This window comes from Salvelinus alpinus, chromosome 4, assembly GCF_045679555.1.
Source record: "Salvelinus alpinus chromosome 4, SLU_Salpinus.1, whole genome shotgun sequence".
NCBI lineage: Eukaryota > Metazoa > Chordata > Actinopteri > Salmoniformes > Salmonidae > Salvelinus > Salvelinus alpinus.
Window position 1 is genome coordinate 37,879,203 of NC_092089.1, and position 15,589 is coordinate 37,894,791.

The 15,589-nt window shown below is 40.2% G+C and overlaps 2 protein-coding genes across 5 annotated transcripts; one reads left to right on the forward strand and one right to left on the reverse strand.

Annotated features, from left to right (window-relative positions):
• The first annotated feature begins 226 nt into the window (after positions 1-226).
• LOC139573476 (collagen triple helix repeat-containing protein 1-like) lies at positions 227-7,280 on the forward strand. Of its 3 annotated transcripts, none has more exons than XM_071396962.1 (5): positions 227-472; positions 1,274-1,357; positions 4,922-5,140; positions 5,447-5,663; positions 6,564-7,280. In XM_071396962.1, the coding sequence occupies exons 1-5, from the start codon at positions 362-364 to the stop codon at positions 6,704-6,706; spliced, it is 774 nt and encodes a 257-aa protein (XP_071253063.1). In that variant the 5' UTR covers positions 227-361; the 3' UTR covers positions 6,707-7,280. The 3 variants fall into 3 exon arrangements, with proteins under 3 accessions (XP_071253063.1, XP_071253065.1, XP_071253064.1); XM_071396963.1 differs by lacking the exon at positions 6,564-7,280 and adding an exon at positions 6,284-6,414 and having other exon boundaries at positions 270-472; XM_071396964.1 differs by lacking the exon at positions 1,274-1,357 and having other exon boundaries at positions 258-472.
• On the reverse strand, positions 7,159-15,452 carry LOC139573475 (solute carrier family 25 member 32-like). Of its 2 annotated transcripts, XM_071396960.1 has the most exons (7): positions 14,726-15,452; positions 14,339-14,489; positions 12,127-12,212; positions 11,294-11,448; positions 8,836-8,949; positions 8,474-8,619; positions 7,159-8,187 (listed from the first exon to the last, which is right to left on the reverse strand). In XM_071396960.1, exons 1-7 carry the CDS (start codon positions 14,913-14,915, stop codon positions 8,064-8,066), a joined length of 966 nt encoding a protein of 321 aa, XP_071253061.1. In that variant the 5' UTR covers positions 14,916-15,452; the 3' UTR covers positions 7,159-8,063. The 2 variants fall into 2 exon arrangements, with proteins under 2 accessions (XP_071253061.1, XP_071253062.1); XM_071396961.1 differs by lacking the exon at positions 8,836-8,949 and having other exon boundaries at positions 14,726-15,422.
• Between the last annotated feature and the right edge of the window lie 137 nt (positions 15,453-15,589).

The window sequence follows — 15,589 nt, forward strand, 5'->3', positions numbered from 1 at the left end:
TGTTATAGTGAAGCAATTGAGGGGGAACAAATAGCCTAAAACGGGTCTTGAACAAGTGACCATGTGGTTAAGACATGTTCCAGTTCCAGACCAATTGACACGCAGTAGGCTCACATTATTAAGATAATTTATATTTTCAAATAAAATGTTATTTCCCGCCCATGACAACTTATGAGTAGGTCCAGACATTTGACAAACTTAAGTGACAAAAACTCATGAATCATACGCTATGTGAGAACACATTTATAGGCAGAGCATAGGCGCGCTCTAAACTTCCCTAACCCCCACTCACTTGAAGTACGGCGCAGCAGAGCAGAAGGGAAGTGCTGTGGTCTCTCTCGATCTTTTGGGAAAATAAAAGATGGTATCAGCTCTAACTCGTCTGCTGCTCATCACCTGCGTGATTCTACCTTTCCATGGAGCAGAGAAATTGAGAAAGGCACTTGACAGGAAGGATGTTGAATACGAAAAGGTAAAAAAACTCATCTCAAATAAACTATTTTGGGTTAAAGCTGCACAGCCCTCAAAGTGCCGCATCTAACCGATGCTTCATTTAACCGATGTTTAAGCCTTTAATTGTTGCAATTTCCTTTCATTATTTCATCCTTTAAAATATCAAAACGTTTTTTTCAAAGATATTTGCTTTTTAGTGATTTTCAGTTCTATACCTACTACCATCATGTTGAATGTGCTGTGGATGATTGGTGCCACGTTGACCAGTGGCCACTCGCTAATGTTCTTTCAATATTATATGGCATATTGGGCATAACTGATGCAAACAAGAAGTTGACAAAGGTCCAACATGCAGAAGAATAACAAAGACCCAGACAGAAGTCACGAGGGGTCTGGCTGGTTCATTGTTTGTTCACTGGGCACAGACGTAATTTCAACGTCTAGTTTTTATTTACATTTGGTTCAGTTGTCAACTAACGTGAATTCAACGTGAAACCCACAAAATGTCACCATGTCATTTGATTTCGGTTAAACGTTTTTTGGAGAAAAAAAATACGAAATTCAATTATGTTGATGACTTTGCAAATCCAATTAGTTTCCCACGTTGATTCAACTCATCACATTGATTTTGTTGGGGTTGTAATCACATGGAAACTACATTTTCAACCAGTTTTTGCCCAGTAGGTTTAGCCTACTGTAAACTAGTGGGTGGTTGCTTTGGTGTAGTCCTAGTGCATACATCTGACCAGCAGTAAAGGACTGCATGGTAATAACTGAGTAATGTGATTTGATGAACATCATCTTGTTATTATCTGTCTAGTGTACTGGAAACGATGCAGATAAACCAAACTGCACCAGAATCTCTGCTGAATCCGATTCAAGAACCTCTTATTTGAACAACATGGTAATAATCTCATCCTTTCCAGAGCATATAGTTTTTTTCTTGCCAATGTAACGTTACTGTGTATTCTGTATGTCTTTAGCAGCATGCTCTCACCCTGGCTTGAAGTCTGCACACTGTTTACTGAGACGTCACTTTTTTCTCTATTTTAGGTCTTCTTTTTGTCCAGCTCGTTTGAAAAGTTTGGATCTGTGTAAAACCTAATTGAGTACAAACTTAATGTATGGTGTGCTTGGGATTTCTCAATGTTAGTCCATAGTTGCAATAACAGTCACTTTCTCTGTTATCACAGCAGTAGTATGTTTGTCTGTGTAAAGTATAAACACTGTATATTATACAGTGGGCTACTGCAGTTTGTTCAGCACGTTTCAGAAACAGAGGTTCCTTTCATGGCTTTTGAATTCTTTCCAGAAACAAATCAAACCCAAATAAACATCACAGACATTCATTCCCTCAACGGTGGTCTTATAATGATATTGGATCCAGTCCTGTATGGCTCAGTTGATAGAGCACGGCACTTGCAATGCTAGGATTGTGGGTTGGAGTCCCTGGACCACCTATATGTAACAATGTATGGATAAAAGTGTCTGCTAAATGGCATATATTAATAAAGGATAATAACCACATTCAAATATATGTATAGTCACAGAGGCATTTACATATTGTCACTTATTATGTATTATGTATCTCAAATCCCATACATGTGCTCAAGTGCATTAATAGTGCATTAATAGGATAATACTTGGTTTATCTTAAAGTCACAATCTGTTATTTCAACATTATGACCCTGGTACTTTGTTTGGTAGGCTGGGGGACCCAGATACATCACTCCCCCAGTCAGAGCAGACCCCCAGGTGGCTCCACCATAGCCATTGAATGGCAAAAATAGTCCTGGGTCCAGTTTTCCAATAGCGATGGAATGTAGGCTTGCGAGTGTTTTAAAGATACATCTTTCCTACAAAGGCCGAAGATGTATCAGGCGTTTCCCTAAACACCATACAGAGAGAATCGTCGCTAAGTGTATCGTTGGAGCACGTGTTGATACTGTTAGGATCGAAAGAAAGCAAGTGCTGCTTTCGCTGTTCTCGGATCAGCTTTCTCCATCGAAATCTTTCCTTAACGTTATAATTATTTCACAATACCGACGACGGAACAGCTCCTACACCTAGATAGATATTACCACTTATGGCTGGAAATATTGAGGGGTATTATTCTAATGATAAATTTGCACTAAATCACTGATTTGGCAGATCATTGTGCACATGTTAGGCTACACATCATAACATATGTTGAGACAAATTAAAGACAGCAAAATATAACTAATTTTATTGAACATGAAATGTATTTCAAAATGATTTAAATAGGCCTATAGCTTACTGTTTATATTTTAATGCGGTCATCTCTCATTTGAAACATATTTTTATAGGTCGCTAGTTTGTATCAATTGCAAAGACAGTGGCAACTTTTACTTTTTGTTCTGAAGTTATCATGCTCACAGAGACAGATGTGATTCTATGTTTAGCGGAGATCTTCTGTGTGTAAAGTGACGTGTGAGGGCAAATAAAGCATTTTACGGCACGCTTAGCTGTTCTATGAGTGGTCTGAGGCAGGCGTTAGATTTCGAGTGTTTTCAAGTGCAACGTTAATAGCGATGGTTTTGGGAAACAGCTCGGAGATATAACGATGCTCCTACGAAGGTTCTAACAATGAACTTAGCCTTAAGATGCTTTTGGGAAACCGGGCCCAGGTCTCTTCAAGCCTGGTATATTGCTCACTATACCATTTGTGTCTCGACAGCTGGAATTTAAATACGGCATGTAATTCCATAGTCTACCCCATTTTATATTTGATTTTGGCATTCCTGAAATGCTCATTGTCTAAAAGTAATATGAACAATATCAGCTCAAATTAGAACAAGTTCTTGAAATAACCAGTTCACTGTAATATAAGCTGAAGTTGTCTTTTGTTTCTTTTTTTGTTATAGAAGACTCAGGCTTTGCACAGCACAGCACAACCTAGCACAGCACAGCTGCATGTCTAATAATAAGCGGACATTTTCCTAGACGATTCTCAACGGTTACTGATGACTTCATTGAGCACTGGCAAAAAAAAAATCCTATGTTCGTATATATCCTTTGAGTGAATGTTCTTGATCTGAGAACATGGCTACATTATTTATTCTGATACAATGTGCTTAGCTAAGAGTATCACACGTTTGTATGTTAAATACTGGACTCTAGGCCTAGTACATCAGACAACAGCACAGAAAAATACTTCATGATTTCCCCCAATTTACATTTACTCAGTTGCAGATTCACCAAGTATATCTAAGTATGAGAGTCTTACAATAAGCAGTCATGTTAGAGAAGCATGGTTTCTCTCTCTGTGTGTGGTATGGTTACTTTGGCCAGCCTGTCTCTATGTGTTTGAGTCACTGTGAGTAAGAGGGAGCATCTGTTTAAACAAAACAGAACTGGACATTGAATCATGCTGGTCTGTCTGTCTCAAGTCACTGACTGACCACAAACACAGGAACACAGATTTACACTCTGAATTCCTGATTCATTCACTCTATCACTCACTTATTTTGGTCACAAATGGCCCAGACATTTGACATCTTCTTTTGCACTTTTGTGATTGGGAGTCAAGTCCCCCTGGATACAAACTGGTTAAATCAATGTTGTTTCCACATCATTTAAACAAACAAAAATCAATGTGATTGGATTTGCAAAAAGTCATCAACGTAAAGTAATTTCATAAATGTTTGTCTTTTTTTCACCCAACTTTTAGCCTAAATTCATGACAAGGTTCACATTTCTGTTGATTTCAGGTTGAATTCACGTTAGTTGACAACTCAATCAACTGTAAATCAAAACTAGACATTGAACTGACGTCTGTGTCCACCATTATCCATTACAGGTCTAGATGTCCATTGTCATGAATGTGGGCACTGTCACGTTCCTGACCTATTGTTCCTTTTTCTGTTATTTATTTAGTTGGTCAGGGCGTGAGTTGGGGTGGGTTGTCTTTGTGTGTTTTTGTTTAGTCTAGGGGTGTTGTATGTGTATGGGGTAGAGAAGAGTGAGGTTGTCTAGTTATGTCTATGGCTGCCTAGATTGGGTCTCAATCAGAGACAGCTGTCATTCATTGTCTCTGATTGGGAGCCATATTTAAGGCAGCCATAGGCAGTAGGCTTTTGTGGGTAGTTGTCTATGTTGAACGTTTGTTGCTTGTCTGTGCACTTACGTTATTTAGCTTCACGGTCGTTGTTTTGTTAGTTTGTATATAGTGTTCATTTTGTGTTTTCTCTCTCTTCTCAATAAAATAAGATGTATTTTGCACACGCTGCGCCTTGGTCCAATCTCTGTCAAGAAGACGATCGTGACAGGCACATACATTTGATGTAGTTCATATGATGCTTAGATGACAACCTGGTATTTCTTAACTCTAGGTGGTATGTTATTAGTGTGGTTATTAGAACAGTCTGTCTCTCCCTCTTGTTCCCCATTATAACAGTGTCTCTCTCCCTCCACCTCTTCCTCTCTCCCTCCCTCTCTCATTCTCCAGTACAACAGCTGCCCCCAGGGTCCGGCTGGTACCCCTGGCAGGGAGGGTAACCCTGGCACCAATGGCATCCCTGGGACCCCTGGCATCCCGGGGCGTGATGGCATCAAGGGGGAGAAAGGAGAGTGTGTGAGTGAGGTGTTTGAGGAGCCATGGAAACCCAACTACAAGCAGTGTGCCTGGAACTCACTCAACTATGGGATCGACCTGGGCAAGATAGCTGTAAGTAGCAGGCAATGCTCATTAGACAGGATCTGGGGCACGGAGTAATATAGTTACATCAGCATTATTACTATATTGATCATCCATAATAATGTTGATTGTGTTCGTTTAGAGAAAAGCATTCGTTAACATGTTATTTAAATTTGCTCTTAAGCCTCTGTACTAACATTATAATTACTGTTAACAACATTGTATTATTCACACTGAATTGAAATGAGACATGAATACAAAACATAAAACATTGAAGATGCTATCATTGGATGCTAGTGTTAGGATTTCCTCTCCACCTCTCGTGTCTCCCTGTAGGACTGTACATTCACCAAGCTGCGGTCAGACAGTGCCCTGCGTGTGCTCTTCAGCGGCTCCCTGAGGCTGAAGTGTAAGACAGCCTGCTGCCAGCGTTGGTACTTCACCTTCAACGGAGCTGAGTGTACAGGACCTCTGCCCATCGAGTTCATCATCTACCTCGACCAAGGCAGCCCTGAGCTCAACTCCACCATCAACATACACAGAACCTCATCTGGTAATCAACCTTATACTCACTATACACAGAACCTCATCTGGTAATCAACCTTATACTCACTATACACAGAACTTCATCTGGTAATCAACCTTATACTCACTATACACAGAACCTCATCTGGTAATCAACCTTACACTCACTATATACAGAACCTCATCTGGTTACAGATTATACCACCAACATGTATAGCTCATCCGGTAAGTGGAACGGAGCTAAACTGAGAGTAGCTAGTGGTAGCCATTTGTTTGTGGTGCTATTTTGCTTATATCTCAAATGTGAAATCTATTGTAGCCTTAAAATATTAATAATATCTCTACTATTACTGTTTAAATTCTACTGTGAAGCAAGACATTTGGCATACGCATGCCCACTATTTTTTCTTTAGCTGCCAAGTTCACCACTGTAGCAAGACCAAAACAAAGCAATTAACAGCCCTTCTATTGGCACACATACGGCAGTGTGTGTTCAATGTAACTCAGGAAGTTGTCTTGTAAATATACCTCAATGACCTTAGTATTTTTCTCAGTGACACTTCGTCCTTTTAACTATGCATTAATGACTGTAGAAACAACACTTTGTTAACAGTTGTTAGAGTAACTCCTCTTCTTGTCTTGTCCCAGTTGAAGGGTTGTGTGAGGGGATCTATGACCTGTGTATTCTTCTTGTCTTGTCCCAGTTGAAGGGTTGTGTGAGGGGATCTATGACCTGTGTATTCCTCTTGTCTTGTCCCAGTTGAAGGGTTGTGTGAGGGGATCTATGACCTGTGTATTCTTCTCGTCTTGTCCCAGTTGAAGGGTTGTGTGAGAGGATCTATGACCTGTGTATTCCTCTCGTCTTGTCCCAGTTGAAGGGTTGTGTGAGGGGATCTATGACCTGTGTATTCCTCTCGTCTTGTCCCAGTTGAAGGGTTGTGTGAGGGGATCCGGGCAGGCCTGGTGGACGTGGCTATCTGGGTGGGGACCTGTGCTGACTACCCCAGAGGAGACGCATCTACAGGGTGGAACTCCGTATCCAGGGTCTTCATAGAGGAGTTGCCCAAATGAGGCCGTCTTTATTAAGTGATGAGACCAGGCCCCATAGAGAAAGAACCCCTAACAGTCCTTCTGAAGCCTTTGACTACATATCAGTTTAGTTTCTGGATGGGTTCCTAGTCTTTGACAATGTCCTCTGGCCAATCAGACAACTTCAGTTGTGGCTAAAGCCTACTACAGGATCACTGATGTTCACTTGAATGTTTTGTACTACAGCACATGGGTAGGGTCTAGTATATTGGCCACCTGAAATTAGATGTATTCCTCATTAGTCCCATTCCTGTTTAATAAGGCAAGATTTTGAATTACTGTCAATTAAGTAATATGTTATATGAATCAAGCATTGTGTTACTCATTACACTATAACATGTTTTCCTATCAGAAAATACGTTTTTTGAAAATTGGTGAATTCATAAAGAAATGCATGGGTAGATATATTTTTCAAGTGACAAGTTAACACGGCACAGCTTTAAAATTTTATCTGAAGCAAAAAAAGCTAACAAATGTTTTCCTATCAGAGAAGAACATCATTTGAACATTGGTTTATGCATTACCAGGTAAATTAATAAAGAAATGCATGTGTTGATATCTTTGTTATCTTTGTTAAATGTAATCTGAAGCTACAAAAAGCTAACAAATGTTTTACTATCAGAACTTTTGTTGAACATTGTTTATGCATGACCAGGTGAATTCATAAAAAAAATTGTGTTCATATCGTTTTGAAATGACAAGTGAACACAGCACAGCAAAATGTAAAATTATCTGAAATGCAAAAGCAACATAAAGCTTTAAACTTTAATAGAACATTTTACCTGAAAATGAACTAATGCCAATTCAACATTGATATTTCAAATGAAGACTTCTGAAATTAACATTATTTCAAAGATGTTAAACGGTGCAATCAGTCATCTGTGATCATTTCCTATGACATAATTATATGCACTACAGTATGATACCAATCCATTAAATAAAAACAAATTGGGCGTACATTAGTACCCTGAAAATAGCAGGTATGCTCTTTTAACACACACACACACACACACACAGCCAGCCAGCAGCATTGAAAGAATGGTTGCTTTTTGCTTTGATGTTTCACACCCACATCCTGTACAGTACCAGTAGGTCTGTTCTTCTGTGATGCATCCAAGGAAGAGACAGAGACCAGTCTTTAATTATCAGCATTGTCAACATCATGTTTTGACTCGGCTGCCAGAGGTGCATCCAGGTGATATGTCCGCTTCAGTTGTCCAGTTACCTGCTGTGACAGTTCTGCAGACTTCAGTTCATGGCTTATCTTATCTAGCGCCACATACACTGTCTGAATCCCTTCCTTTTTGTGGTCCTTCCATGGCTGTCTCCTTAGTCCTCCTCACTTCTGGCCCATCAGGAAGCGAGACACGTTCTCATAGACCACGAAGGTGATACAGCAGGCTGGGGTGACACGGATCAGGTTGGGCACCATGCCTTTATAGAAACCTACAGCTCCCTCATTCCTGTGGAGGAGGGGCCAAAAGAAACACAGTAGTCACTATGTGGGAGAAAAAAAACAGACTGAAATGGCAGCATTGGAATGGGCGTTAGCAAGCTTTCTCATGGCTCTCTATAGGGTTAGAGTTTGAAGCTGCAGATCTTCGTTGCTTCATACTGTTATGTTACCTAACCCATGAACATGGTTATATGCCCAGTTAACAGTCAATTCTACCAAGTTTTGGCTAGTTAACCTAAAACTAGCTGTTTTCCCTGTATGTACAGTTAACCAACAGTGTGGTCTTGGCCTACCTCCATGTCCTCCTGACCACATCCAGGACTCCATTGTACTTATTATGCTGGTCCTGCAGGCGAGCCCGCACCACCTGGTAAGGGTATGTGGTAGCCACAGCAAATATTTTGGATAGAGCTGCCATTGTGATATATTCCAATGGATTCTGGTCAGACCGAGAGAGAGAGAGGTTGGAGGAATGATGCCTGTGAGTCACTTCTTTCATAACCATTACGGTAATTCTTCCAGAAATCCTGCAACACTTAGATGTGGGTTTTCTTAATAAGTAATTTAAAGGTTTATTACCCATATGGTTGAGTCATTAAAACGAAGTGTGGTTATAGAAGTCTTAATGTTTCCTCACTCTGCAGTCTGCACTCACCAGTTTAGCTTCTGAAGGCATTTTCTTATATTTGTTGTAGTCTCTCTTTAGCTCCTCATAGGCCATGAACTGCAATGCCCCGTGTGATGTGCCAAATAAACCAGGAACATACCCCTGGAGGATTAAACACCGGGGTCATTATCTGTACCTGACAAATAAACTTTGAAATGAAATGTTATATATTATCTTCCAAATCCAATTGATATGATCATGGTATTTATAATATTGAAAAATACTTATAGCTGATTTAAAGACACTAATATCTTGAAAGACAATTTATCCTATCGACTACCCAGGCTGTTCAATTCCGGTCCTGGAGGTCCGAAACACTTCTGTTTTTTTCCCTACCTGGTAGTTAATTGCACTCAACTAGTGTCCCAAGTCTGAATTAGTCCCTTATTAGAAGTAGAGGATGACAACCAGAAGTGTTTTGGCCTTAGAGGACTGACATTGATCAGCCCTGCCCTGTGCATGATCTACTTCTACTAACACTACTAACTATTTTATTGAGGAAAAAATGTACGTATTACTATGACTGTGAACAGCTGTGTAAAGTAGTTAAGTAAAAATACTTTAACATACTACTTAAGTAGTTTTTGGGGTAGCTGTACTGGTTTGGTGCCGTCTGGATTGCCTAATATAAGGAATTTCAAATGACTGATACTTTTGCTTTTTATACTTAAGTATATTTTAGCAATTACATTTACTTTTGATACTTAAGTATATTTAAAACCAGATACTTAAACTTTTACTCAAGTAGAATTTTAATGGGCGACTTTCACTTGAGTCGTTTCCTATTAATGTATCTTTACTTTTACTGAAGTATGACAGTTTGGTACTTTTTCCACCACTGACTGAAATGTTGTCGTCTCACCTAGCTATCTTAAGATGAATGCACTAAATGTATGTCCCTCTGGATAAGAGTGTGCTAAATTGCTAAAATGTCAAATGGATGTACTGCCCCCTAGTGGTAGTCTACAAGACATACATTCAAATTTTATGCAACTACAGTACATACTGTAAAACTTCAATAAAAGCTGCAATATGTAACTTTTTGGGCAAATGACCAAATTCACATTGAAATGTGAGTTGTAGGTATGTCACTCATTGAAAGCAGGTCTAAGAAGTGGTAGATCTGTTCTATGTGGCTATTTCTATGCTTCTCGTTCTTAAGTTTTGTTTTGCGGCTTTTACTTTCGGTTTTGTACACCAGCTTCAAACATCTGAAAATACAATATTTTGGAGTATGGAAAAGCTATTTCACAGCGGTTTAGATGGTACAATGATTCTCTACACTACACTAAATTAAATGAGGCTAACTCAAATCAAATCAAAGTTTATTTGTCACGTGGAACAAATACAACCTTACAGTGAAATGCTTACTTACAAGCGCTAACCAACAGTGCAATTTCCCCAAAAAAAGGTATTAGGTGAACAATAGATAAGTAAAGAAATACAAACAACAGTAAAAAGACAGTGATAAATAACAGTAGCGAGGCTATACACAGTAGCGAGGCTATAACAGTAGCGAGGCTATATACAGGCACCGGTTAGTCGGGCTGATTGAGGTAGTATGTACATGTAGGTATGGTTAAAGTGACTATGCATATATGATAAACAGAGAGTAGCAGTAGCGTAAAAGATGGGTTAGGGGGGGAACACAATGCAAACAGTCCGGGTAGCCATTTGATTACCTGTTCAGGAGTCTTATTAGAACTATTAGAATTTGAGCAACCAAGAAATGTCAGAGCGATTTATGCATCTTTAATAGCCGTGGTGTTTATTTGCTTCAATCACTGAACACAATCTGTGCTTATTAGAGCCAGGCTTCTATTTGAGCCAGGCTTCTATTTGAGCCAGGCGACTATTTCCTTAATGCACACAGCTTTTCTCAATGAAAAGTTGAAAAGACTACCACACTGTTTATTGTGACCAGTATAAACATTATAATAACAAATCCATTGTAGATCAGACTTGCAAAGACTAGCGTGCCTATCATACTCCCCAATTTCGCGCATCAGCTACATAGAGAGCTCCATTTGATCTCGTGTTTTCTTTTTGGTGGCGCCATGGCTAGCAACAATGACAGAATAAAATAAAAAAATGTTGACTGTGGGAATATCAGAGCTTTGTCCATGGTAACCTCGTAAACAATTCATTTAGACCCAGCGTTTATTTGAAACAGGCATTTATTTGCTGAAGTGTTTGCCGATGCCCGGCTATTAAAAAGGACAGGTGGCTATTTGAGACAGCGTTAAATTGAAGTGTTATGGTACATTGCCTAATTTTAGGCTGTGAGGGATCTTAAGGAGAAAACATGTTTACATATGGCACCATTCACATGTCCTGCACATTCACTGGACCTGACCTGTAAGCAGACAAGAGTCCTAATAAGCTCTATTCAGGATACAGCCATCATAAATACAGATGACAAAACCTGGGTTATACTGAGCCTCACCCTGTACAGTCCAGGTATCCCCTCATGCCGGTAGATCTTCACCAGTGCATCCATCATCCCTTTATACTGTTTCCTGGTGGGATCAGCGTTATACTGCAGCACCAGGCGAGTCTTAGTCACCCAGATAGGGTTGGTTAGGGTGAGAGTCAATACACCTGGAGACAGAGGGAAAAGAGGTGAGTTTCTGAGCTAACACACACACACCCACACACACACACACAGCTGCATAAGTATACAACATGAATTAAACCAAACTACAAGCTCTACGCTACATTACATGGAGCCTGTGAAGGATGGAGCTGGTGAAGACCCCTATCTCATTAAGTTTCATTAAAGTCACTTGAGGTTGGTAGAACATGACACAGGGCAGTCAGTGTCTTTCTTCCCTTTACCATTGTCTGGCAGTGAGTGCAGTGCATTAGTTTATTCCACTGAGCTCTCTAACATCATTAGGCTAGGGTAAATCAAATCACATGACTGTATATAGCCAAAAAAGGAATAAAAGATCACAAAATTTACCAGTAACTGTAATGTAATGTATACACATATGTACTTTTTCCTGAGTCAGAAGTGTCAAATATTTTGTTCCAATCAGTCAGTCACACGCCTGAATCAACTAATCAAAGTCTGGACTAGTGGAGCAGACTATATGTTTATTTCGCTGTGTAACGGTAACTGTTTGATTGGAATGAAAGCATGGACCGACCCACACTGGTCCTATGCGGATAGATAAAACAGTGTTGACCTTCGAAGTTGTGGTTATAGACATTGTATTGACCTCACGCCACCATCAGTGTGTGTGTCCCTGGGGTCTAGACAGAGGCAGTACTAACCTGCTTGGGCGGCTGACAGCAGGTGTTCTGTGGCACTCAGTTCAGACTGACGCCCTTCCTTAGTGTACGCCTTGATGGCATTGTAACTGTGGGGGAAGTTAACACAGACAGTACAGAAAATTCATTGGACATTTCAATAGACAAATCCCTAAGCTACCATTGCTATTTAAAAGTGCTATTATCAACAGTCATGTTAAGTTATGAGTTCATATTTGATTGGATAGATCAGGGGATTTCAAACTGGGCTGCAGGGCATACGCACATTTTTTTGGGGGGGGGGTTTAATGTGAAAAATATTTATTTTATGAATATCGCTAGCTGCAACAGAATACCATCGTGGATACAATTTTTACGTCTCTGTGTCCAGTATGAAGGAAGTTAACCCACTGTTCCTAGGCCCTCATTGTAATTAAGAATTTGTTCTTAACTGACTTGCCTAGTTAAATACATAAAATAAAATGTATCTCTCAACCAGCTTCATGAGGAATGCTTTTCCAACAGTCTTGAAGGAGTTCCCACATATGCTGAGCACTTGTTGGCTGCTTTCCCTTCACTCTGCGGTCCAACTCATCCCAAACAATCTCATTTGGGTTGAGGTCGGGTGATCGTGAAGGCCAGGTCATCTGATGCAACTCTCCTTCTTAGTCAAACAGCCCTTACACAGCCTGGAGGTGTGTTTTTGGTCATTGTCCTAGCGAAAAACAATTGATAGTCCCACTAAGCCAAAACCAGATGGGATGGCGTATCGCTACAGAATGCTGTGGTAGCCATGCTGCTTAAGTGTGCCTTGAATTCTAAATAAATCACTGACAGTGTCACCAGCGAAGCGAAGCACCCCCACACCATCACACCTCCTCCTCCATGCTTCATGGTGGGAACCACACATGCAGAGATCATCCGTTCACCTACTCTGCGTCTCACCAATACACAGTGGTTGGAACCAAAAATCTCAAATTTGGACTCATCAGACCAAAGGACAGATTTCCACCGGTCTAATATCCATTGCTTGTGTTTCTTGGCCCAAGCAAGTCTCTTCTTCTTATTGGTGTCCTTTAATAGTGGTTTCTTTGCAGAAATTCAACCATGAAGGCCTGATTAACACAGTCTCCACTGAACAGTTGATGTTGAGATGTGTCTGTTACTTGAACTCTGTGAAGCATTTATTTGGGCTGCAATTTGAGGTGCAGTTAACTCTAATGAACTTATCCTCTGCAGCAGAGGTAACTCTGGGTCTTCCTTTCCTGTGGCGGTCCTCACGAGAGCCAGTTTCATCATAGCGCTTGATGGTTTTTGCGACTGCACTTGAAGAAACTTTCAAAGTTCTTTACATTTTCCAGATTGACTGACCTTCATGTCTTATTTGAGCCGTTCTTGCCATAATATGGACTTGGTCTTTTACCAAATAGGGCTATCTTCTGTATACCACCCCTGTCACAACACAACTGATTGACTCAAATGCATTAAGGAAAGAAATTCCACAAAGGAACTTTTAACAAGGCACACCTGTTAATTTAAATGCATCCCAGGTGACTACCTCATGAAGCTGGTTGAGAGAATGCCAAGAGTGTGCAAAGCTGTCATCAAGGCAAAATGTGGCTACTTTGAAGAATCTCAAATCTAAAATATATTTGTTTAACACTTTTTTGGTTACTACATGATTACATATGTGTTATTTCATAGTGTTGATGTCTTCACTATTATTCTACAATGTAGAAAATAGTAAAAATAAAGATTAGTAGGTGTCCAAACTTTTGACTGGTACTGTATATATTTGAAATAATACCATATTTGAGCACTAACAATCCAATAATAGCTAGACAGTCAGGGATTTTATTATAATGTCTGAGCAGCAGAACACAGCATTAAGCATTGCAAAATGCATAGAATTGCTGGAAATTAGCTTTAAAACCGTAGAATTGTCTCTCAGCTCCATGCCAAACTGTGTAGAATTGCTGTAAACTAGCTTCAAATCTACAACATTTTATGTCGCCTCAATGGAAACATTTGTAGAATTGCAGAAAATTTGATTTTGTAAAAAAAAAAATATGTTTGCAGTTTACCTGGTAAAGAAAAGTAAAAAAAAAAACCTGGGATAGACTATTGAAATTCAAATATATGTCAGCTGATGGACTGTCATGTCATCCAGTGTCATATTGTAAAGTTATTATCCCTGAGAAAGTAGACTGGTTTTACTTCTTCTGGTTATACATACAAGAAGAAGTAGAGTCCCCATGATGCCCCAGCACCCCAGATGTTGGGGGTGACTCCTTGGTAGAGTCCTCGGACCCCCTCCTGCTGCCACACATTTCTCAAACAATGAATAATGCCATTATATTTAGGTCTCAGGTCCAGTCCATCACTCACTGCAGGAAAAGACAAGGCAGGGGAAAACATGCACTGTCAGAGTCAACAGAACATCAACTGTTATAGCCAGGTAGCAAGCTACTCCTATGTTATTACCATGTGCCGATTGCATCATTTTCAGGTTCTTACACCTGTCAAAGGTAGAAGTTAGCTAGCTGCTGCAAATCCTTTTTAGTCAGGACAAATAAACACCTTGTAGCTAAGAGGTTTAGAGCCACACATTGACATACGTTACCTGCAAACCTGATTTTGACTAGGTCAAGAGGGTGAAGCACCAGTGTTGACACGACTCCTCCACTGAGTCCTGCAACCAAATTCTCTATTTTGACATGGCTGTAGACTTGCTGGATATGTCCAGTTATGGAGAAAGGTGTGCTACTTCCAGGGGATCCCGAAGAAGCAGGAAGTCCTGTAGCAGGACTCATGTTTACCTAGTTATTCTGTGAATTTAGCTAGAAGGTAATGTCAGCTAATGTTATTTGATTCTTCAGATTTTATTGAACTGAACGCGCACGCTTTCGTGCTACTGTAAAATCTAATCCCGGAATCCAAAAGGCACATACTTGAAGTAACCACATCATATTTTAAAACGTTTTAGTGACCCACGTCTTTGTCATGTGGTACAAGCTACATTTATGCCTGGCACGACCTTTCCAATGACTAGTTCGCAGCGGATATGCCCAGTTCAAAACAACTGGTACTCAGACCTCGGAAATCGCCGACTTCCGTGAGTTCAAGATAACTGGGAACTTGGAAAAAATAGCTCCAACTGGGTAAATCGTTTTGAACGTCATCCAACTCGGAATTCCAAATCGGAAACTCGGACATCTTTCTAGAGCTCCGACTTTCCTACCCGAAGATAACTGACTTCATGATTTGACCTCGTTTTCCCCCGCGTTTCCAGTTTTCTTACGATGCAGTGTTCAGACAACAGCCAACTCGGAAATCTCAGACTTCCGACTTCAGTGCGTTCATGACAACCGGGAACTCGGAAAAACGAACTCCGCCTGAGAAAACGTCATCCAACTCGGAGTTCCAAGTCGGGAACTCGGGCCTCTTTCTCGAACTCGGACTTTCCGACCTGAAGATCCCTGACGTT

Bases quoted from the DNA above. Each gene is read 5' to 3' on its own strand.
- LOC139573475 (XM_071396960.1), bottom strand. From the start codon at position 14,915: ATGAGTCCTGCTACAGGACTTCCTGCTTCTTCGGGATCCCCTGGAAGT. The intron at 8,950-11,293 runs GTGAGGCTCAGT...TTAATCCTCCAG, and splicing joins GGATACCTGGACTGTACAGG to GGGTATGTTCCTGGTTTATT. The intron at 8,620-8,835 runs GTGAGTGCAGAC...CGGTCTGACCAG, and splicing joins TGCCTTCAGAAGCTAAACTG to AATCCATTGGAATATATCAC.
- LOC139573476 (XM_071396962.1), top strand. From the start codon at position 362: ATGGTATCAGCTCTAACTCGTCTGCTGCTCATCACCTGCGTGATTCTA. The intron at 473-1,273 runs GTAAAAAAACTC...TTATCTGTCTAG, and splicing joins AGGATGTTGAATACGAAAAG to TGTACTGGAAACGATGCAGA. The intron at 5,141-5,446 runs GTAAGTAGCAGG...GTCTCCCTGTAG, and splicing joins TCGACCTGGGCAAGATAGCT to GACTGTACATTCACCAAGCT.